The sequence below is a fragment of the Camelus dromedarius genome, chromosome 28 (genome assembly GCF_036321535.1).
Source record: "Camelus dromedarius isolate mCamDro1 chromosome 28, mCamDro1.pat, whole genome shotgun sequence".
NCBI lineage: Eukaryota > Metazoa > Chordata > Mammalia > Artiodactyla > Camelidae > Camelus > Camelus dromedarius.
In genome coordinates, this window is record NC_087463.1 from 5,075,661 (window position 1) to 5,099,192 (window position 23,532).

The 23,532-nt window shown below is 47.6% G+C and overlaps 1 protein-coding gene across 5 annotated transcripts in view; it reads left to right on the forward strand.

Moving 5' to 3' along the window:
- Positions 1-23,532, forward strand: part of SETBP1 (SET binding protein 1) — a 358,959-nt gene that overhangs the window by 254,415 nt on the left and 81,012 nt on the right. For all 5 annotated transcript variants that reach the window (XM_064480304.1, XM_064480310.1, XM_064480307.1 and 2 more), the window contains exon 4: positions 2,255-5,711. In XM_064480304.1, coding sequence (XP_064336374.1) covers positions 2,255-5,711 — 3,457 coding nt within the window. The remainder of the gene's footprint in view (positions 1-2,254; positions 5,712-23,532) is intronic.

Sequence of the window (23,532 nt, forward strand, 5' to 3'; positions counted from 1 at the left end):
GTGAAAAAGGAGTTAAGGAAGGCTTCTACGAGGTGCCAAGAATAAGAAGGTGGAGCTATAGGGGAAAACTGATGGGAACCAGGGCTTAAAATTCCACCTTCACCCAGAAGCCCGTCTGTGGACTTCCATATCCAGATCTGGAAAAGTGGAGATGGGTTGATGACAAGGGTCGAGGAGAGAGGGTAGCTCTAAGTCTTGTTTTGCCCGGGCCCAAAACCATAACTTAAACCTTTGGTTCCACTGCAGTTTTTAATGAGTGAGCGCTGCCGTTAACACTCCAGAATGTTCTGGTGTGAGCAACCAATTATTTTATCACCCGAAGGAGTGGGGATTTTGTCCCCAAGCCCTCTTTTCAACCTGTCATCCTGTGAGTATACACATAGTGCCAACTAAAATCCAATGTATAAATGACAGATTAACAAGGCCCTGATCCATAAAAGATGAGTGAGTAGAATTTACTATTTTATGCTGTGACTTCTTTATTTTTGCCAAAAAATGAGATGGCAGCTTAGGTCAAAGTCAGGTGTAGGAATTAGTTCTCTATGTGTTGATGGCAGTGTTTCTCCTGTAAAGCACAAGATGAAGGAAAAACTAAATACTGTCTTTTTTCCTTAATTTTCTCCTGGGCACTTACAGGCTTAACTTGGGGAGACTCTCTCATGAGACTTAAAAAATCTGGTTTAATATTGGGAAAATAAACGGGATTTCACAAAATCAGGGAGGTGGAAAATAAGGCTAGGGATTCTGGCAACTGGTGCGAATGAAGCCCTGGTCGCTTTACTGTGTTCAATTTTACCCGTGGTGCCTTCTGCAGTCTGTGTTTCCACTTTTAACACGGACTGTAAGAAATCTTTTTTAATAAATCATAAATGGAATTGCATAGATGGCAAAAAGACAGGGAGAGATAGATGGATGATAAATACATCTTGCTAACTGCATACATACAGTCATATATACAGACATAGACAGACATGCATATCAGAGGCAAAATGTCCTAAATGCACTCAGCCAATCATCACATATTTCTCAGCTGGGATATTATCAAAGCTTTCTTAATTTACTAATATTTTCCCTTCTTGAACAAATCTTAGGGTAGCGCTTCCTCTATGTATGGAATAAAACTTACAATAAACTTTGAAGGGTGCCTCTTTGGGACTGGAAGCGCGGCTTAACGTGTCTCTGGAACAATGCAGACATATCTATATTAAGAATGGTGTTAATATCTCAGAACGATGTGTGTGCTCTCCAGCCCCTTTGTGGTTTTGTACACACTGGTTGTGTTGTGTCCTGGCTGAAGAGCCCGTCCTAGGAAGGTACCGCAGTCTGGACACATTTGCGTAGAGTGAGTGTCGGGACAATCACGGCCGACAGTGTTCAGAGGGGTGGGGTTGAATGATAATGGTATTTTTCCCGGCACATGTGTCCAGGAGACTCCAGGCTCCTTTTGAGAACATCCACGAGTTTCCTCAAGGGAGTAGGCGGGACCTCATGGGGGCTTAAGGATGCCTGAGTGGGCTCGCTCCGAGAGTTGGCAGATTTGGAGATTCCTCAGGATATTTCTTTCCTTCTTTTCATTTCTCCTCCATACCATTGACCGGCCTCCTGTCCTCCGTGCAGCCTTCAGGCTTCCCCGCCTTAATTCATCGACTGGCGACATTTCCCCTTGTTGCAGTGGCTCCTAGTGAGCTGCTTGCTTGAGAACAGAGATGTTGGACTCCAGGATAAACTCCAAACAGAAGTGAACTGCACCAGGAAGAACCAGGGGAAGGATGTGTGTGTGTTTGAGAGGCCGGGGCAGAAATAAGAGGCTACTGGAGGCAGGGAAAAGAACACAGGGAGGGAGTCGGGGAGTTCACATTCTCTCCTAGGCTCTGCCCCCTTGGGCAGGACTCTCCACTGTTGAAGTTTGAGCTGCTTTATTTGTAAAATACAGAGCTCAGTGACCTTTAGGATTCCTTCTGTCTCTAAACAGTTCTTCTGAGATTGTCCGGAACCGAGATGGTTAAAGTCCGTTACTGGGGGGCGGCGGGTTAGGTTGAGGAGACAGCGATTTAAAGCATCCTTATTAATGTCCCAAATCAATGTGATATATTTTTACTAAAGCAATTTGAGAAAACCTCCACAAAGCATTCTGGAGCTAAAGGTGGCTGTCTCCAACTATCAAATGGTTAAGGCTTTGACCTGAAATGTTAAATAGTCCCACACGCTCATCTTTGTTTCTCTCTCTCTCCTTCTCCACTCTGCCCCCTCTTAGGCTTATGAGCGGCCACAGAAACACTCAGCTCTCCATTACGACCCAGGCCTTCCACAGGACTTCACCGGTGACACCTTAAAACCAAAGCACCAGCAAAAAAGCAGCAGCCAGAACCACATGGACTGGTCCGCCAGCTCCGACAATGGACCTGCCACTCAGAATTGCTTCATCAGTCCAGAGTCTGGCAGAGAAACTGCGAACACCAGCAAGACCCCAGCTCTTGAACCCATGGCCTCCTTTGCAAAGGCCCAGGGTAAGAAGGGCAGTGCAGGGAGCACGTGGAGTCAGCTGTCCAGCAGCAGCAAAGACCTGCTCTTGGGAGGTGTGGTTCCATCTCCAAGCAGCCACAGCTCACCAGCCCCGCCCAGCAGCTCTGCCGAGTGCAGTGGGCTTCAGCCCTTGGTAGAGCAGGATGGAGGAGGTGCCAAGGAGCCCCTGGAACCACCTGCTATAGGCAGCAAGAAAAAGTCCAGTAAAAAAGATGTGATAAGTCAAACCATACCAAACTCAGACCTTGACTGGGTCAAGAATGCTCAGAAAGCATTCGACAGTACAGAAGGGAGAAGGGAAGGCTACTCTGCCGATAATGCCCAAGAAGCATCACCAGCCAGGCAGAATGTGAGCTCCGTCAGTAATCCTGACAGCGACTCAAGCCATGTCCGGATTACTATCCCTATCAAGGCGCCCTGTCTAGATCCAAGCAGCCATAAGAGGAAAAAGAGACAGTCCATCAAAGCAGTGGTGGAAAAGATCATGCCAGAGAAAGCCCTGGCTTCCGGAATCACCATGAGCAGTGAAGTGGTCAATAGGATACTCTCCAACCCTGAAGGAAATAAGAAAGACCCCCGCATCCCTAAGTTGGGGAAAATGCTAGAGAGCGAGCCCCCCTCAGGTGGCCTTGAGGCGGGTGGGAATGCCGAGAAAGTTGTCCCGGGAGGTGTCTCTAAGCAGCGGAAGCCGCCCATAGTCATGACGCCTCCGACATGCACTGATCACTCTCCAAGAAAGCTGCCGGAAATCCAACACCCCAAGTTCGCTGCAAAACGGAGGTGGGCGTGCAGCAAGCCCAAACCCACCAGTCTGCTCCGGGAGGCAGTCACGGCCACCTCCGACAAACTGATGGTGGAACCGCCATCCGCTTACCCCATCACCCCATCCAGCCCTCTGTACACCAACACAGACAGTCTTACTGTGATCACACCGGTCAAAAAGAAGCGGGGGCGACCAAAGAAGCAGCCGTTGCTCACGGTTGAGACGATTCACGAGGGGACCTCCACCAGTCCAGTCAGTCCCATCAGCCGGGAGTTCCCCGGCACCAAGAAAAGGAAGAGACGACGCAGCTTAGCTAAGCTGGCCCAGCTGGTGCCAGGAGAGGACAAACCCATGAGCGAGATGAAATTTCACAAAAAAGTCGGAAAGCTTGGGGTGTTGGACAAGAAGACCATCAAAACCATCAACAAGATGAAGACACTCAAGAGGAAGAACATCTTGAACCAGATCTTGTCCTGCTCCAGCAGCATCGCCCTGAAGGCCAAGGCTCCCCCGGAGACCAGCCCTGGGGCCGCGGCCATCGAGAGCAAACTGGGCAAGCAGATCAACGTCAGCAAGAGGGGAACCATCTACATTGGCAAGAAGAGGGGCCGGAAGCCCAGGGCAGAGCTGCCACCCCCATCCGAAGAACCCAAAACAGCCATCAAGCACCCGAGGCCTGTTTCTAGCCAGCCGGATGTTCCCACTGTGCCTTCCAACTTCCAGTCACTCGTGGCGTCTTCACCAGCAGCTATGCACCCACTTTCAACACAGTTAGGTGGGTCCACTGGCAACCTGAGCCCCGCCAGCACTGAAACCAATTTTTCAGAGTTGAAAACTATGCCAAATCTCCAGCCCATCAGTGCTCTTCCAACCAAAACCCCAAAGGGGATCCACAGCGGGACCTGGAAGCTGTCTCCACCCAGGCTGATGGCCAACTCCCCCTCGCACCTGTGCGAGATCGGGTCACTCAAGGAAATCACGCTGTCCCCTGTGAGCGAGTCCCACAGCGAGGAGACGATCCCCAGTGACAGTGGCATTGGGACAGACAACAACAGCACCTCCGACCAAGCAGAGAAGAGCTCGGAGTCCCGGCGGAGGTACTCGTTCGACTTCTGCTCCTTGGACAACCCGGAGGCCATCCCGTCAGACACCAGCACAAAGAACCGGCATGGCCACCGGCAGAAGCATCTCATCGTGGACAACTTCCTGGCCCACGAAAGCCTCAAGAAGCCAAAGCACAAGAGGAAGCGGAAAAGCCTGCAGAACCGGGACGACCTGCAGTTCCGGGCCGACCTGGAGGAGCTGGTCACCAAGTTCCAGGTGCTCCGGATCTCCCACCGGAGCTACACCTTTTACCATGAGAACCCGTACCCCAGCATCTTTCGGATTAATTTTGATCACTACTACCCGGTGCCATATATCCAGTATGACCCGTTGCTCTATCTTCGTAGGACTTCAGACCTGAAGTCAAAGAAGAAGCGTGGTAGGCCTGCAAAAACCAATGACACCATGACAAAGGTGCCTTTTTTACAAGGGTTCAGCTACCCTATTCCCAGTGGAAGTTACTATGCACCCTATGGAATGCCTTACACTTCAATGCCTATGATGAACCTTGGTTATTACAGTCAGTACCCAGCTCCCTTGTACCTGTCACACACGCTCGGGGCAGCCTCCCCGTTCATGAGGCCAACAGTGCCACCACCTCAGTTCCACACGAGCTCCCACGTGAAGATGTCTGGTACAGCCAAGCATAAAGCGAAGCACGGGGTACACCTGCAGGGACCCGTGGGCATGGGCCTCGGCGACATGCAGCCGTCCCTGAACCCTCCCAAGGTGGGCAGCGCCAGCCTGTCGGGCGGTCGGCTCCACAGGAGGAAACACAAACACAAGCACAAGCACAAGGAAGACCGGATCCTGGGGACCCACGACAACCTGAGCGGTCTCTTTGCGGGCAAAGCCACAGGCTTCGCCAGCCACATCCTGAGCGAGCGGCTGAGCAGCGCCGACAAGGAGCTGTCGCTGGTGAGTGAGAAGGGCAAGCATAAGGAGAGGCAGAAGCAGCAGCATGGCGAGGCCGGCCACAGGGCCCCAAAGAGCAGCTTTGAGGTGGGCACCCTGTCTTCGCTGTCACTCTCCGATGCCCAGCACTGGACGCAGGCCAAGGACAAAGGGGACTTGAGCGGGGAGCCTGCAGACCCGTGCACCAAGAGGTACTCTGGCAATGGCGGGGATGGCGGCGGTGCGAGGCCAGACAGCCTGGACGTGTTCAGCGAGATGAACCCTCCGAGCGACAAGTGGGACAGCGATGTGAGCGGGGGGAGAAGGAGGAGCTACGAAGGCTTCGGGGCGTACAGGGAGAGGGACGGCCAGGCCTTCAAGCTGAGCCGCAGGGAGAGAAGCTCTTATGACTCCTCCCTGTCCCCAGGTAAGGCCACCTTTTCTTCCACCTTGGGCTGTCTTGTGACTTGACCGCTGGGCCCTGTGCTTCAGCAGTTCGCCGTCTGTGGCACATTGCATTCATTAGTTTGCAGCCAAGCAGGAACCAAGTGCAAACCAAGTGCACATTTGAGTCTGCTCCACTTCTACGTTTTTTACTTGGTACTTAACCATCTTTCCTGTCTCAGAGCCATTGCCTGAGAACCGGGGGCCCGAAGGCAGCCCCGGGTACCACCTAGACTACAACCTATGCCCGCCACCTCTGTGCTTTCAATTCGAGACGCTGCTCCTAGGTCCTCATGTGATCTGATGGTGCGATTTCCTAGCCGGATAAAGTTTCTAAAACTCACTAGGAAGACAGGTGATGTCCCAAGAATGTCAGAGCTGGGCGGGAATGAATGTCTAGTTTATCTGACCTGCTGACTTTAGAAGTCGCATGTTCTAGGCTGAAACATCTACAGCAGAGCCATCGGAAGCCGATGGCCAGTGAATCCTGGGGTCCACCTGATAAGGAAGCCCCAGGCCATGTTGTCCCCTCTTTGTCCATGGACATTTGAGTAGACCACTCAAGTGAAGCCTCACACTTCTGCCTGAGTATCTCTTTGTCCCCGTCCATGCATCACACATATGATGCGACTTCTATAGAACAGAGTATTTACTACGGAAAGAGTAGAAACTCCTCTCTTAGGAGCTGCAGAAGCAAAAGGGTTCCTCGTGCTCTCCCTGCCCCCCCCCAGATGGTGCAAACCCTCTGACTGAAGCCTGGATTAGAGGACTGACCATCCTTGGTAAGGTGTGGGTGCATTGTTTCACCTCTGTTGGCGATGTGTCCCCCTTGCGTGTCCTCTCCCTCCATGGGGAGTCTGTAATTAGTGACGGTGAAGGCAGTCTATTCATGAGGATTTAGAGACCTCCTCAAGGCCGGCCGATTTCAGAAAGACATCTAACTATGAGTCAGAAGCCACTTAAGGATAACCCCAAATTGCCACCAGCTTGTGGTAGACATTCACGTTGGTTAATGGAGACTGCTGAGCACTCATGTCTCCTGCATTCGCAGAAGGTGGTCGATGATCCACATCCCACGTGTGCCCAAAGCGGATGTGTTTTTCTGGGTTTCACTGTTTCTGATCCTCAGACTTTGTTGAAGGTGCTTGTTTTTCGTGTGTTTGCAAAGCCCAGATCAAGCCCGCCCACACTGGACTTGCCGAAAAATTAAACGTTCACCTGGGAGGTACCGTTTCATTCTCTTCCAGTATGCTGGGATTGAGCCGTAGGACAGAATGCCCCTCCCCAAGGGGGCAGGGGGCATTCTTCTCTTTTATTTTCTTTACATTGTTTAGCTAGAAAACAGTGGTGTTATATCATTGCCGAGAACCTGCGAGCAAGATTCCTAATTTAATAGACCAGAGAAACGAGGTCCCCGAAGCTGAAACCAGCCCTTGCGGCTCATCCAGGTTCTCAGCAGTCTTACTGGGACTTTTGTGGGTTTGGACTCTATTGCTGGGTCCTGGTTGAAGTTTACCAGCTAAGAGGGTCATCTCCAGCTGCTGTGTGTCTCTGAGGACGCCCACACTCCAGCCAGACAAAATTCTTTGTGTTTGCATCCATATCCTGGTCATTACTCCATTTAAAATTCCTCCTCCCCTTCCTCACCCTCTTATTTGCTTTTCCACCAGCCACAGGGAGTAGAAGGCAGGCATCATGACAAGGTCATGGAAGAAAGGTGGGTTCAGCCTCAGAACTGGGTACTGTGTCCAACTCTGTTATGAACTCTGCGTGACCTTAGACTTAGCACCCCGCCTCTTTGGGGTTCTGTCTGCCGGTCTGTAATTTAAGGTTTGGGCCAGATTTCTTTTACATGGTCGGTTTCAGTTCTTAAAGCCACTTCACATATATTTCCTGCAATCTTAGAAGAGAAAGATTTCCACTCCTATGCATTAGGACACGGAGGCTCAGAGATCGAGTCACCTGTCCAGGCTTCAGAAAGCTGTCACTTTTGATCCTAAGCCTAGGGCTTTGGCCACTGCTTTGTGACTCAACTGCTTGTCGCCCAACTGGTTAAGGCAAAGTCTTGAACACAGGTTCTGGCCCCCAGTCCAGAGCCCCCATGTCTCACCACCACCCTGCCCCTCAGAATCTGCCCTCGGATTGCATCCGCACAGAGATTATGTGATGAGTGCAGCAGAGAGTAATTAAGGCAAGAAGGTATGTCTTTACTCAGTTCCCAACCAATGAAGAAGGACTTCTTATGGCCTAAACTTTTCTAAACATCAGCCTGGAAGTCTCTGCATTGACAAGGCTTCCACTTCTGTCCTTACTGTGCAGTTCACTGAGCTACTTTTGCCACTGCTTTGTGCTAATCTCTGTGTTACATGAGCATTTTGTCCGGAACATTTTAATGAATCTTGATTGTTAGTGGCTTCTGGGTCTATATGAGTTCTGCCTGTTGTCACTACATGTGTTGTTGAATATCTCACTGGCACAGACCAGATTCCCTGTCATTCCCCTCCCTTCCAAGCCTTGGCAGCCCCTCACCCATGTCCTCAATGTCCCCTCTATTCCTGAACCCCTAAAGCATCAAGAAGAAATGTCCTTAGAAGCACTTGGAACCCGATGTCGAGAGTTTGCCAAGACGCCCTAAACAGCATTCACCTTAGTGTAATTCACTCTAAAGAGTGCCAGGCCCCATTACAGCTGGGGGACGGATGGGATTAGGCTGAGGCTTCTGGAGGCATTAAGTTCTTTCAGACACTTTATCTGAGTCAAGAAGCCTGTCTGGCTGGTCATCATTAGAAATGGGCACCTGCACGTCCCACAGCTTCTCCTCCTGCACCTTTTTTCTTCTCCATTCGGGATTCGTTTTTGTAGCATCTTAATGTCTAACTTCGCAGGAGCTCGTCTTCTCAGGATAGATATGACATAAAGAGAGATGTCGCTTTTCACCCTGTTGAGGACCAGGTCTAGGAGCAGGGTTAAGAGAAGACTCTGAGTGCTCCCTGAGATGAGAGCTGATGAAAGGCACCGTGTAAATGGCAGGAACTGGCATTATGGACGGAGGGATTAGAGACCCCGTTTAGCAATTCCAGCAGCTGTGCACCCCATTTCCTCCTTCCTGCTTGGGAAGTCACCTGTTCCCCGTCTTCTCCCCGCCCCAGCAGGTGGATGCATGGTCTCGTTAGCCCCCTTACAACATACCTAGAGCTGAGAAGTTACACAGACACTTTACCATTTTTCCTCCTCATTGTACTCCTCTGTCCTTCTGCTTCTTTGGTTTCAAGAAGGCAATGGTTCTTTTGATTGATTTTCAAAATGCATACCGTCTGCTAAACCTTCATTTATAAATATGCTTATTGGGGGCCACATAATGGATAATAGGGGGAAGGTGCAGTCTGCAGGCTCTCGGAGTTGGGAGAAGCCTTGTCCGCCCTGGCCTGTGCTTCTCCTCCGCAGGCATCACCATCTCCCGCACTGACAGGCAGCAGACTCCCAGAGGAGCAGACCTCTGCCGGGTTGACAGTCCCTGGTCAGAATGATGTGCTGTGCTCTCAGAGCCAGGTTCTCGTGAGGCGGTGGAAGAGGTCTCTAGTCTGAGTGACTTTCCTCCCATTCCAACCACTTGGAAACAATGTTTACTTAGCTTGACCGAAAATTAGGCCAGGAACTTCCGACATCTAGACCACTGCTGCCCAGGCTCCCATCAGATGTTGGAGAAACAATGGGAAGAATACATTTATACCTGTTAACCTCTTAGTCCAATGCCATTATTCGGGGAGCCATCCTGAGGCCCCAGTGTCAAGGACTTTCTTGATGATGAATGGATGCTGAGAATTAATTCTTAGCTCACCTCTCAGATACCAGAATCCTGCCATGTGGGTAGCTGGAGTCCCTCGAGCCTGGCTGATTCCATGTATCCTTTGGCTTCTGTCTTGCCCTTTGCCAGCCCCTCTTATCAGCATTGTGGCCATTCGGGGAGGTGGTCCCTGTTGTCACTCGGAGGCAGGAAATGGATACCCAAGCCAAGAATAATATGAAAGCCTCCTCAAGCGGTCATCCAGATGTGGGAATTCGCCACATGGACGGGATGTTATGAAAACTGTACAAAAGAAATATGTGTGAGGGAAGTTCTCTATAACTGGAATAGAAGAAAGAAAAGGAGGAAGTTAAACCAAGAAAGAAGAAAGAGTGAAAAATGGGGAGCTGATGAAGTGTGGCCTGTTTAACCTTAATCCAAGTTGAATTCTGGGTCCCCCTGTGGGAGGACGTGAAAGATGAATTAGCTCATGGCAGCTGTGTGTTTTCGCAGGATCACAAGTACCTGCCCCAATTTGTCTCCCACATGAACCAGCTTGATCGTTGTGACTCTCAGTTTTCCCAAGTCAGACTAGGACACAAAAGGTTGTGAGCAGACCCGATAGTCTAAGATTTTAAAAGTCTCATGTGTATACAGTGGAATCTGAATACAAACATGCACACACATACACATCCCAGATTGGGCAGTTAGGGGAAAAAAATGCCAAGTTACGGCCAAGTTAGCCAATTAATTGGGTTTTTTTGTTTGTTTGTTTTGGTGTAAATTTTTATTACAGGAACATTTGCAAACATATGGAAAAGTAGAAATAAGAGGACGATGAACCCGCAGGGCTGAGCTTTTCAAAACAGGTTCCTCTGGTCCATGGATTAATCTGTGTGACACCCCATCCATCTTTGGCTCAGGTGACTTCATTTGGCTGTTTGATCTCACCTTCCCAAAAGACAGAACCCCACAAGTCCCTCCGACAAAGTAGCTTGTTCCTTGTACAAGCTGTGACCACAGTCATCATCTTAGAAACAAACAGAGCACTAACACAACCAACTGTACGGGAGTGGACACAGCAAGCTTGCGTTTATGTTGACACTCAGAAGTAAAAGAAGCCTGGTAATGTGTCTGGGTAAACACCTTACTTTGCTGATGAGCAAAACTGAGGCTTATTAGGAAGGCCAAGTGACTCAGCCAGCGAAGAGCTCGGACTGGGAAGTTTAACCCTGGGGAGAGGGGAAAGGAAAGAGGCAGAGGGAGAATTAGGAAAAGGGAAAACCAGAAAGGCGAGCTGTGGGAGAGACGCCACGCTGGATGTTTTCTTGCTGTGAGCGGCTGTAAACGGTGAACACCTCTGACAGTAAGCTGGTTTCCAGGCTCTCAGGGTACCCGCGCTCGGGGCTGGAAATGATCTTTGTGGGCTCTGATGGAAGTCATTTTTTTCTTTTCCTTTCCTGTCTTAACAACTGCACATACTTATTTTATCGAGCCTCCCACAGTTCCTCCTAAGGTTTCCTTTTGGAAACCAGGAACTAATCAAATTAAATGTTGTGACCCATAACTTTCTGGCAATGGAAAAGAACAAAACAAAACAAAACTTACACTCACAGCATCTCTTTTGCTACATTCAACCAGAAATCCAGCAATCTGCCTTTGGAGCATGAAGTCTCCAGGCTGTTTATCTTCCCACCATTGGCCACCATTCTCCAGTCCTGTTGAAAGTTTTTATAGGTACCTCTGTGGCTTTGGAGAATTGTGAAGATTCAGGTGTGGGTATAGAGAAGTTACAATTTGGACAGAGTTGGCTTTGATACAACATGGAGCCTTTCTTGACCAGAGAAATCAGTCAAGCATGCCTTCCAAAGGCCGGCCTGTCACTGGGCAGTGATAAGGGTGGTGCCTTTGGAAGGACCCTCCCGAAACCCATCTCTCTTCACTCTGTAAGTGAACGAGTGATGAGTCCGTGCACTTGTTAGGATTGTGTCCTAGGCTCATGCTGGTGTAGGACTTAACGCAATTTGGCTGAATCCAAGGGGAAGTGATAAAGAGAAAACATTTTAATTATTTATTTAGTTCCCAGTGTCTGCAAAGCCTGGTGCAGTCCTGGCCGGGGGGAGGGGGGAATTCAAGGATGAATAAATCAATGCTTTTGCCCTCAAACAGTTTACAGTCCAGAAGGCTCTTCTTTATAATCTGGGGTGGGAAAACTGATACAACTCACATTACAAGGCAAACTATTAGGGCCATCAGAAAGTCAGAGAAAGTGCTGGGCCGTCCCAATTAGGATAAGCTGCCTCATGCTTTCAGTGGGGGTGGAGAGGTGGGACCAGAAAATGCTCTGTGTAGTAGTTACCATTCAAGAAGGGTCTTAAAGGATGAAAGGCTCTTTTGGAGACTGGAGATGGTGGTGAGGTGATGGGAGGAAGAAAAGAAGCTTATGTAAATGGAGGTATTTAGGTGGAAATACCGAGGAAACATTTGGGAAATGGTGTTCAGTCTAGTTTAATTAGGATCTGCAGTTGGACACTGATGGTAGATAAGGCTGGAAAAGAACATTGTGCTCAGGCGTTAGAAGGTCCCCCCAACCATGCTCTGGGTCTCATGCTTAATTAAGTAGACAGTGGGAAACCTTTTCCTTACTCAGGCAAACCTACCCCATCTTTACATTCTTCATATGATACTGTAATCATCCATTTCTTATTTGAATGGTACCCACCACTCTGCCCTTCCTTCCGCATCCCACCTGCCTGGATTATAAGCATCACAAAGGCACTCAGGTACTCAAGCGAAAAATCACAGTAATAATGAGTCATTCTTGAGTCACCTCGTTCCCTCTTTAGCTAAAGTCAAAGATGGTTCCAACACGTTGGCCTCGGGCAACTGGAAGGGTGGCGGCATGTGGACAGCATTACAGAGATCAAAGAGGGACTCTGGTTGGTGTATCAGGAGATGAGCTGTTAAGGCAGCAGTTGGCAGCATTGCACGCAGCTGGGGCTAGAAGCTCACAACAGAGAGCAGTGCGGAGAGTGAAGAAGAGAGGGTGCGAGGAGGGACCTCTGTGGCTCACCTTAAAAAGACAGAATACGAAGGGGTTGGGGAGACGCAGAGAAGGAGTGACAGAAATGTTGGGGCTCAGCCAAGGGCTCACGGAAGAATGAATTTCAGAGGAACTAGTGGGGCGGCCACTAGGACCGGGTTCATGGAAGATGAGGACAGGTGAGGATATGTGGGAACTTCCTGGCAGCCCTGCAGACAACAGGAAAGTTAAAAATTACATACTCATAGTGCCTCGTATGGTTGCAGTGCGGTGGGCTATGTGCCAAATGCTCATGGCAAAGGGTTAATGAATAAGCGGAAACTGAGAAATGGGGGCTGCAGGTGCAGGAAGTGAAACTTTGCTGTGTTTCTAGCAGCTCTCCAGTTTCTAAGAAGACTTTGTTTTGCAGGCAGCCCTTGATGGGAAGTGACAGGCTCCTTCTTCGCAGGTCTTCGGTCTAAGGTCCCCCAGTTCGGGGAACATTAAAACAATGCCAGACCCTTGTGCTACGTTGTGCCGCCTCCCCATGAAGACAGGTGTAGAAAAGGGCAAGGCTGTGGTATTTAAAAGGAGGTCAGAGTTTCGAGGTGGGTTCCCCCTTTCCTGTGCCGCAAACACACAGGCACTCCATTTTCATCAAGGTCGTGGCTGTTTGAAAACTCCCCTCTGTGGTACCAAGGATATTAGCTGTCCTATGTGAGTGTCTGGAGGAGGCTCAGGTTATCATGAATTCTGGTAAATGGACTTCCTACTGAATGTTTACTCTGTGCAGCATATTATAGACTAAAGCTTAATCATTCAGCGCTCTTTGCTACTTTGTGGAATAAAATGTATACACTGGTTCATAAAGAGCTTACATTAAAAAAAAAATGGTTGGGAGCTCTTTAGTTACTTAACGTATAATATAGTGCCAAGAACAAATAGAGAGACCAGAGAAAAAAAAAGCAAGGAGGATCTCCTGACCTCAACTTCCTTGTACTAGACTGCACAGAGACTACACTGACATACATGAAACAACCAGCAAATAAATGCAGACCGAGTTTAATTTGTGCCAACTCAGTGGCCAGGAATGGGAGCCATAGTGACCCAGGATCAGAAAAGATGGCAGTGTTCAGTGAAGACAAAATCCGGGAGTGGGCCCTTTGAGAGTCGGTGCGTAGGGAGCGACAGTGGCACCAGATGGGCGAAGGTGCGGAGGTGGCCGTTGGCGGGGCGAGCACGGGAAGGCACTGCTAGACTGAAGTTAGCAGTTGAGTGGGGGTGGATTTTTAAGAGGATGCAGGGGGGGGGCGCGGAACTGCATCTTGAGGAAGGGAGGGCGCTGTGATGTTCAGGGACGCTGGGCAAGAAGGGTGGTGAGCTGGCGCCTGATGCTGGGTGACATGATGAAGCATCAGGAAGCATGTCTTCCTCAAAGACCAAGTAACGCTGTCAGGAGGCAAGAGATGGACATACCCACAGATGCAAAGCAATTAGAGAGAACCATGAGACTCTTCCCATTAAGGACTGGAAAGGAACACCCATGCTGTAGGGAAAAAGGACCCACAGAATAGCTTTCAGAGTAATAAGCTGCATGTTGTAAAAGCAAGTTGATGCTGGCGTTGGCCCCACTACATAAGAATTCAGAACAAGCTGGATAAAAAGGAGGCATTAAGAGGGGCGGATCACCAGCGTAGAGCGAGCAGTTCCCACGAGCTGCCTCTGCTGTGGTTTCTCATTCTTCACGGAAGGGACTGGGGCACTTGAGAAGGTGGGCATGGCTGGGTCAGGACAGGGGGTGCCCCGTGTTGATGGAGGATTTGAGAATGTAGAGGGATAAAAAGCTCTCCCTGAGGCGACATCCCAGCCCCTGCTTATATCTGAACAGGGCATTCTGCTTTTCACAACACATTTCCTAACTTTTGCATGATCACCAGACTCCACTGAGATTTCCAGATAGGTGTTGCCTTCCCACTGGACAGGCAAAGAAGTCAGAACCCAGAGGGCATGTCTTTTTCCCAAGTCACCAAACCAGTTTTTACAGAGAAAGTGGTGGGTCCCAGTTTTCCTGACTTTTTCCCCCCCATCACCTCCTTTTTCCCACTCTGCTTCCTAAGTCTTCAACAGGGTCAGTAGTGTGACAGCTTCTGAGTTATCGCTCAAGGATGCCAGTGGGTTTAATAGTGGGGCCCCAATAAAGGACAAGCTAATAAGCAATTGGATCTTTGCTACAATTTTTTTTTAAAGTGCCTTGCATTAATACTATTTTTTTTCCTCCTTTTTCAGTTTTATTAGGTAGAATTACTACAGTTCGACTGCACATACACATTATATTGCATGTAAATACATATAAACAGTACACTGCACTTTTTTTAGTTTACATATATGTACTAACTAATGTTTCTAAGAACAGATTAGACCTCTAGCTTTTTAAACTTACATAGTTATCAAAGGAATAAAGCCAACCACAAAATAATCAACAGAATGAGGTAATCAATCACAAAGGACAGTCAGATGTGCTTACACATATTCAAGAAATCAAAATAATAATTAGTGCATTTGTGTCATTATTATTATTGTTATTATTTTTTAGATTCTTCATATAAATTATATCATATGGTGTTTTTCTTTCTCTTTCTGACTTAATTCACTTAGTATGACGTTCTCCAGGTCCATCCATGTTGCTGCAAATGGCGTTATTTTATTCTTTTTTTATGGCTGAGCAATGTTTCATTGCATCTATGTACTGCTACAATTTTTTTTTTTAATGTATGGGATGTTCTTTGGAGCCAGAGTCAGCCACGCCCAGGGTGTAAGGCCGTCTGTGTGCAGAGCCGGCCTCTGGATGGAATATGGACTTTTTGAAAGATCACAAAGGGGGAACAAGAATAGTTTGAGTCGCTAAATCACAAAACACTAAATCAAAAATTTTGTTATTCTTTTTAAAAGAAAAGTCTGAGGGACTTTACACACCTAGTTGGAAACATACAAAAATTTGCAGCTTGGATGGGGGAGGGATAAATCAGGAGTTTGGGATTGACAGATACACACTAGTCTACATGAAATAGGCAAACAACAAGGACCTACTGTGTGACACAGGGAACCATATTCAATATCTTGTAATAACATAGAATGGAAAAGAATCTGGAAAGGAATATATATACGTGTGTGTGTGTGTGTGTGTAACTGAGTCACTTTGCTGTACACCTGAAAATAACACAACATTCTGAATCAACTCTCCTACAATAAAATAAAATAAAATTTAAAAAATCTTGCATGTTGAGAGTAACATAGGCTAAAAGTGAAAACAAGTCAGAGCAAGCCATTAAGGAAACCAAGGTGGAGGGAGGGTACAGCTCAGCAGTAGAGTCCACGCTTGGCATGCACGAGGTCCTGGGTTCCATCCCCAGTACTTCCATTAAAAATAAATGAATAAACCTAATTACCTCCCCCCTCAAAAAAAAAAAAAAAAAAAGAGAGAGAGAGAGAGAAACCATGGGTATGACGCTTCATTTAAAAAGGTTGGTAACATGTTGGAGAGGAGACATTATCCCCTTCTGAACATCCGCCAGGAGCTGGGATTGGATGAAAGAACTATGGTTCTGAACCAGTTTGTCATGAAACTTATAGTCCATGAAAGACCAGTAGGTCAAAGAGATTTCTCTTAAAGGACACACTTCTTTTATTTATTTATTTTAATCATACAATTAAAAAAGTATCAAATGCCTGGAATGTGTGAGCCCTGGCACTGGGCAGTGTTCACACACAGGCGCCGTCTTGTCATCCTTCCGTAGGAGGTGCCACCGTCCTGAGAGTCTGGCAGCATTTCTCCTGCTTAAGTAACGACTCCCTTTACACTAGGTGTTATTCTGGGGTGGGGGGGGCAACAACAACAGCAACAAAATGGATTTCTCCCCCCATTCCATAGAGCAAATGATCATTTGGAAAAACACTTATTGTTTCTTTTATCATCTAAAAAAATGCCTGTTAGTGAAGAAAATTTGGAAAATTTAGGAAAACACATATGAGAAAGAATTAAATCACCTACAGTCCCAAGTGATGATGTAAATGCCCCCCCCCAGCTGATGGTGACTGGTCAGCTTGCTTCCGGTCCTTTCTGCCCTCCACCAGGCTCCCCAGCAGCCCAGGAAAGCCAGCCTCCCCCGTGCTCCCTCTCCCTCCTCTCTTCCTCCCCACTCCTCCCTCTTTCTGCTCTCTCCCCATCACCACTTTGGTGGCCCAATCTCTTCAATTCACTCTCAAGTCCCTCCTGAGGACTGACCACCATAACCTTGCCTTCCACATTCTGTGTCGTTGCCCAAACAGGGGAATATATTTTAAAAATAGATGTAGCAGCAATTGGGCATGAAAACCATCCAGATTTCCAGACTGTCCTATTTAAGATCTCCGCAAGAATTCGAGTGTGAGGACAGCAACCAAGAAGGGGGACAAATTAGTCACAGCTGAAGACGGTTGCCAAAAATTTTTCCCCAGAGTTGCTGCATGTTGACTGTTTCTCTCAAATCAGAATCTGACAAGAGGGGGATGCAATGCATTTTCCAAAGCTGGAGAGCCACAACTCCACCCTGCATTGGAAACTGCAGCCAGCCAGTGTCTGTTACAAATATCCCCCGACTTTCATGTGTGTACACGGACAAACACAGAGAGAAAGAAAAAAAAGCAAGTCAAGTTACAGCTACGCTAATTGGTCTGCGTGGCTGTCACTCATACTGAGAGTGTTTAAAGAGCGAGGCCGGCTATTAATCATAGGTTATGACACAAAGGACTACCTGTCTTTATTTCCCTCCTGGTAAACCTGTGGATATGTTTATGGTGAGGCTGCAAAGCCAACAGTTCCCATTTCCAAAACCAGCTTCCCCAGTTACTTCTTCTTCCATTCCTCCTCAACCCAGAAGCCGACATCCACCTGTGCTCTGAGTTGGATATTTGCCTATGGCCTCAGGCAAAGGAGAAGACGGAATCTTCCAGATTTCTTAAGTCTTCATGGACAGTACAAATAAACTTTTCTTTCAGCAAACAAAATAGCTGACCTAACTTTTCTTGTCAACTTCTTCTCCATGACTTTTCTAATTCCCAGCTGATATTCATTATAATAGAAGACAGTCTGTCCCAGTGGTCTGTCTTAGAGGAGAGAATCTGATCTTGGGGGGGGTCTTCTCCTGACAAGGACACTGCCTCAGGCGATGTCCCCAAAGCAGCTTGTCCGCTCTGCCTGCACGTGGAAGCCACTCAGAGGGCAGAAATACCTCATTCATGCCTGTTAACCTTCCATCAGGCCAGGGTTGCTCCTTCTTGGTCCACAGCAATGCTTCCCTGCCTCATTTTTCATTTTGGGGGGATTCTTTTGGTGGTAGTCAGACCAGAGCAAAGCTCCTTTGTTTCCATCCCCCCCACCCGACCCCTTAGAGCTCTAACTAAATAAATATATTAATTATGGAAATGGAAAAAGAATGGGGTAGCTTTTCCCGGAGCATCTATGAAGGGAGACATAGGTAAACAGGTAATCGATGCCAGATGTCAAAATACCCATTCCTGTTGCGTCAAGTCCAAAATCCTTTCTCTGGCTTAAAAGACTCCCCATTATCTACCCGCACAGTCTCACCTAGTTTCCTGATCATTTTCAGCTTATTCCCTTGCAGTGAATTCTGCTCAATCTCCTCCTTATCCTGCAGAAAATGCCATAATTAGCCCCTAATCTGAATCTCCTCTCACCACATTGCCTCCTTCACATAGAACGTCCTCTTCTTTTCCATCTGGCTTCCAAATCTTACCTCCTTATTTCCTGAACCTGGCATCTCCTGCTTCTCTGAGATAGCTGATACCTCCACTTTCATTTCCGTGCATATTTATAGCTGGCCTTGTATTGTTTATCTTTACTTTAGGTAAGAAGGTCTTGACTCACTCAAGTAAAATTTGAGTTGTGCAGGACGCAGCTCACTAGCTTAAGAAGAAATTCAGCAACTTCTAAGGCAGCACAGGAGAGTATTAAGAAGCTTGGGAGTTAAAGTCTCTTGGATGCAGATTTTAATGCTAAATCCTCCACTTACTAGTAATGTGACCTCAGGCAACTGGGCCGCTTTGATCTTCTTTTTCCTTATATGAAAAGTGAGGCTGTTAATACCTACCTGGCAGAGTTTAGTGAGAGCCAAATAAAAGCAGAATATACACGAGGCATCCAGCACGCAGCTTACCACGCGGTCATTAATAATGTTCATTTCCTTTCACTTCCACTTTGGATAATATATTTAAGCACGGAAGGGAAAGTACAAATAGGAGGTTTCTATAGATGTCTTCTTTAAACAGCAGGCCTTCGCTCCCAATTACGCTCTTACTGGGCTGAAGTTCAGTCTCCCTCCGAACACACGCACGCATGTGCGCGCAGGGAGGGGCAGACGTCAGCTGGACCACTTTGTATTTGATGGCAAAGATGAGGTGTCAGGATTAGACAGCTGTGGTGGATAAATACAAAACACACATTTCACCCAAAGGTACCTGCCGGTTCGCTGGGGTGGGCACCATCTGAAGGCCTTGGAAGCTCCCTTGAAAGAGGAGGGAGTTGCAACCCTCTGGCATCTGGTCTCCTGCAGCCAGTCTGTTAGCCCTAGTCAGAGGCACCTGTTTTGGAGACCAATTTATCTACTAACTTCAGCCATAAAAATGCAGGGGTAAGAGAAACAGTGAAAATTATATTCACTTTCTATTGTTCTGGTAACAATTAATCACCAATTTAGCAGCCTGAAACAACGCAGATTTATTATCCCACAGTTGCTGTAGGTCAGAGGTCCAGGAAGCTCAGCTGTGTCTCTGCTTGGGGCTCGTGAGGCTGAAATCAAGGCGTGGGCAGTTGTGTGCTCCTGGTTGGAGGTTCTGCACAAGGATGGGCTTTCAGTCTCACTTCGGCTGCCTTCCCATTCGGTTCCCTGTGTTTTCAGCACCAGGGTACCCGCTGGCTATCAGCCAGGGGCTGGCCTTTGCCCCTACCTACATTCCTTCCCACGCTTCCCCCTCCGGCAGCAGAGGGTCTGATCTCTGTTTCCCCTTCTCCCTCATCTCTCTGACCCCCAGACACTCCTCTCCACGACGCTCCACCACCCGGGACTTCCTGCAGTTCCCCGAACTCAGGTCCCGGGTGCTTCCACACCTTCTGACTTGTGCAAATGTTCATTCTTCCTTCCAGAACAACCGTCAGAGGGGAAGATGCTAACATCTGCCTCATGACTGATTACCGGCGTTCTCGGTAGATTGCTCATTGTGATCTGGTAGATGAAGTTCTACCTTGTAGATAAATTTGAAAATGCAATTTTAAAAAATGTCGGTTATCAAACCACAAACTGTTAAGCTGGATGGTCAGGCACTCAGAAGAGGGACCGTTCATTTTCAGACTGGAGTAGCACATAGAATGCTTCACGTAGGAGGTGATATCATACCTGGGCCTTGAAGGATGGGTTGAATTTACATGAATGGAGAATAGGGAGGAACAGCTTGGGGTTAATATGAAAATGTATACAGTGTTAGTTGAAAAACTATGGCATTTATTCACTCATTACATATAGATTTTTAAACTCTTAGGAATATAAAAATGATCAAGAAAGAGAGGGCTCCTGTATTCATGGAGTTTATAGTCTTAGTTGATGCAGAAGAGAAAAAGCAAATGAAGTAATTAAAAGACAACAAAATGTGGTATGTTTGGGGAGGAAAAAAAAAGATGACTCGTGAGGCATGGTCTGCTTGACTTGATTGGCGATCTGGGTGGAGGACGGGGGGGGGTGGCCTTGTCAGAGAGCTTTGTGCCGTGGTAGGCTTCCACTGGGTGCTACCAGCCAGAGGGGACCACCGGAACCAAAGAAATGGCGTGGTGACCACTGTATCCTCCACAGATTCACGTGGCCATGATATTACCTACCTGGAGCAGTTAAGTGTTTCCAGGCCATGTTGCAATTCTGTGACGTGTCTGAATGGCTTAACAAGCCCTTTCCTCCTAAGGAGACAGGAGTGGCTTTTCCTTTAATCCCTGCCTGAGCGATTATGTTACAGTGACTTGCTCTGAGCGCTCTCTGACAGCTAACCTGCTGCCATACCTCAGGCTGTGATGCAGGCGTAGCTGGCTGGCCAGGAGGAGGTGGCTTGGACCACGTATTAAATCAAAATATTTCTAAATTTCTCTTAATTTTCACTCCTAATCTCTTTTCACAGTTCAGAATCTGTGTTTTCTTCCATGTGAAGAGGAAAATATCTCCCTTGCTTGGATTTCTTGCTGACATTTCTCTTTGGTGGGGGTCAGGACTGGGGGGTTCGCTGTGAATGCTCGCTGTTTCTCATAGTGCAGTTCTGTGGCATTTTCATAAAATACCAACCACCGAAATTTTAGTAATCACAAAAACATGTGGTTTCTTCTTATAGCCACTAACATTCTTTCTCTCATTAAGAAATAGAAAGTTCAGAAATTGAATTAGAAAGCTAAACTCAATATCTTTGCATTCTTTTGGTTTCTAGAAAAAGAAAAAAAAAAAAAAAGCTACAGCTTTTCTGAGTTCCCTTCAGTTAAATGTTACTCCTGAATGGGGAAAATTGAGACTGAAGAATTGAGACTCTGACATGAGGGCAGGGTTTGTATCTCCTCCTCGCTATTAAAAAAGAAAGTTTTGTCTAATCTTGAGCAACGCAGTGCCACATCCAACGCACAAACTGTTGGCAGCACCCCAACACTACACAGAATGTTCTTTTACGCTTTCTCCCCACCTCCCAAACCTTTCCTAAGCAGTTATAAATGTCAGCATTTAGAGACTCTTTTATTGAAATAAAGTGCGGACTTTCGGTGGGGACGCTGGGTGTTGTTTCTGCTGACCGGCCGCTGGAGAGGTGGTCCCAAGAAAAGCAGGCACGCTTAGCTGGGCTCGGGTTTGACTTTATTTGTAAAATCCCATTTGCTGATGCTACACCAACTACCTGCTTTGTGAAGCTGTCACTTAGTAGCCTGTGCCCAGAGGAAATTTCCCCAGACCCCTAGCAACATCCATTGTTTGGAAAATGAAGGTAAACCTAACCTAACCCTTCCTCATCTTCTGTTTCCACCTGACCTCCTGATTCTGTCTATGCAGCACTCCCTTTCGGTTTTTGCAGCAGGCAGATCAGCTGTGGCCTCAGGTGTAGCTGCAGGTGGAGAAGTCCCAAGTAATGCCCATTCAGGGTCACGCAGGCAAGCAGTGCCCTGAAGCTACTGCTGCCTTTGGGTCAAAGAATCCTAAATCTCCACATCTGGTTATTTTGCACCCTTGGGGCTAGTGACTTACATTTTCGCAAAGTACATTATAGCCGCAAAGGCTGGGAAGCCCCATTGGACCTGCTTACCAGCTCAGGCCAAAAAGCGACGGGCACCCTACAATTTAAGCAGTGAGCTCCCACCGGGAGGAGCTGGGAAGGGAAAGAGGTTGACCAGAGAAGTCAGACCAAGGGATCTTAGGGGAGTGATTTAAGCAATCTCTGCCCCCAGTCTGGCTCATAGGAAACAGGCGATACATATTAATGGTTGTCATTATTGTTGTTAGCAAGCCTGTGCTGTACACCTGTGGTGTGCCAGCTTCTAGCTCGTTGTTTGTATACAGTGATTCCAGTTGGCTTTTGATAGGAGAATGTATCATTCTTGGTAATAATTTCAAATGCATGTGGCTGTTTTAAACAAATGTGTATTAAACATCGACCTACTTTGTCTTAGGGACTCTAATACACAAAGACCCAAATGACACAGTCACTTCTGTCCAGGGGCTGCCATTTGGAGAGAGAAAGAGAGATGTACTTAGAGACAGAGAAGGACACTGGATGCCTCTGGTGCTGAAACAGTGCTTGCTCAGGTCCAGTGGGGGCAAAAGTAGTCAGTCCTCGCCAGGGGGCCAGCAAAGGTGGCATTTGAATGAAGCTATGAGGGCCTGTGACTGCGCAGACAGAAAGAGCAGATCCAAGCATTGGCAGCAGTGAGAATAAAGACTGGAGCCATGTTGCCTCCTGTCCTGTTCAGGGCAGGAGGATGCTGGGTGTGGCCATGGACCGTGTGGCCCGTGGGTTGAGAGGTAGGGGAAGGCCGGGGGAGATCTGGAGAGGCTGACAAAGAGGAGGGGTCTGGACTGTAGACCCTGCACTTTGGGATACCCCGCAAGGATTTTAAGCTAGCAGGAGCTGGAGGATGGGGCGATTGCTTCTCTGAGCTGTGCCTCAGAGCAGGGCTTTTCAGACTATCTGTGGTCAAGAGCTATAGGACACAGAACCATAGAGAGCCAGGGAGATAGAAGGGGGTGTCTGGGATTGTTCACCTCTCGTACCACGGTGCTTTCACTAAATAAAAGGCCTGGAGGTTTTAAACCAAGACCCAGAGACGTCCTCTGCTGATTCGGATCTGGTAGAGCTCCCCAAGTGACTGATGTGGCCTCATGAGCCCCGCTCAGACGAGGTGATCGGATCTACCCACGCCTGATAAAATGGAACCAACCAAACAACAAATACGTTGAAGAGCAGAAAGGTAGTACCTGATCTTTTTGAAATAAAATCAGAAAATCCCACACAGTCACAATTAAGCGCAAGGTGGGTCAAGGGCAGGCCAGTTTCACCTAAATAACACAGACCTGTTATAAATTTTATTTTCCATTCAAATATAAAATACACTACACAGAGAAAAAGAAAAGCAATAAAACAAAGATACCTACGTAGAAAGACTAGATTAGCCTGCAAGTGGCACTCTTAAAAAACTGGGTTGCTATCTTTTTGGCCCTGGTGAACATACATGCTTCACAAAGACATTTTATGAAATGTGATTTGACCAATACCTGTGTATTAAACTCCATATGTGTAGCCCTGTTATGAATGCCACGTGGTGTATGAAGATCGGTAAGGGATGCTGAGAGAGGATAGGAAATCTTCAGATCCAAGGAGATGAGCTTTCTTCCATTCAAATGTTTGAATTTCCCTGACCTTAAGAGCCCTTCTGCC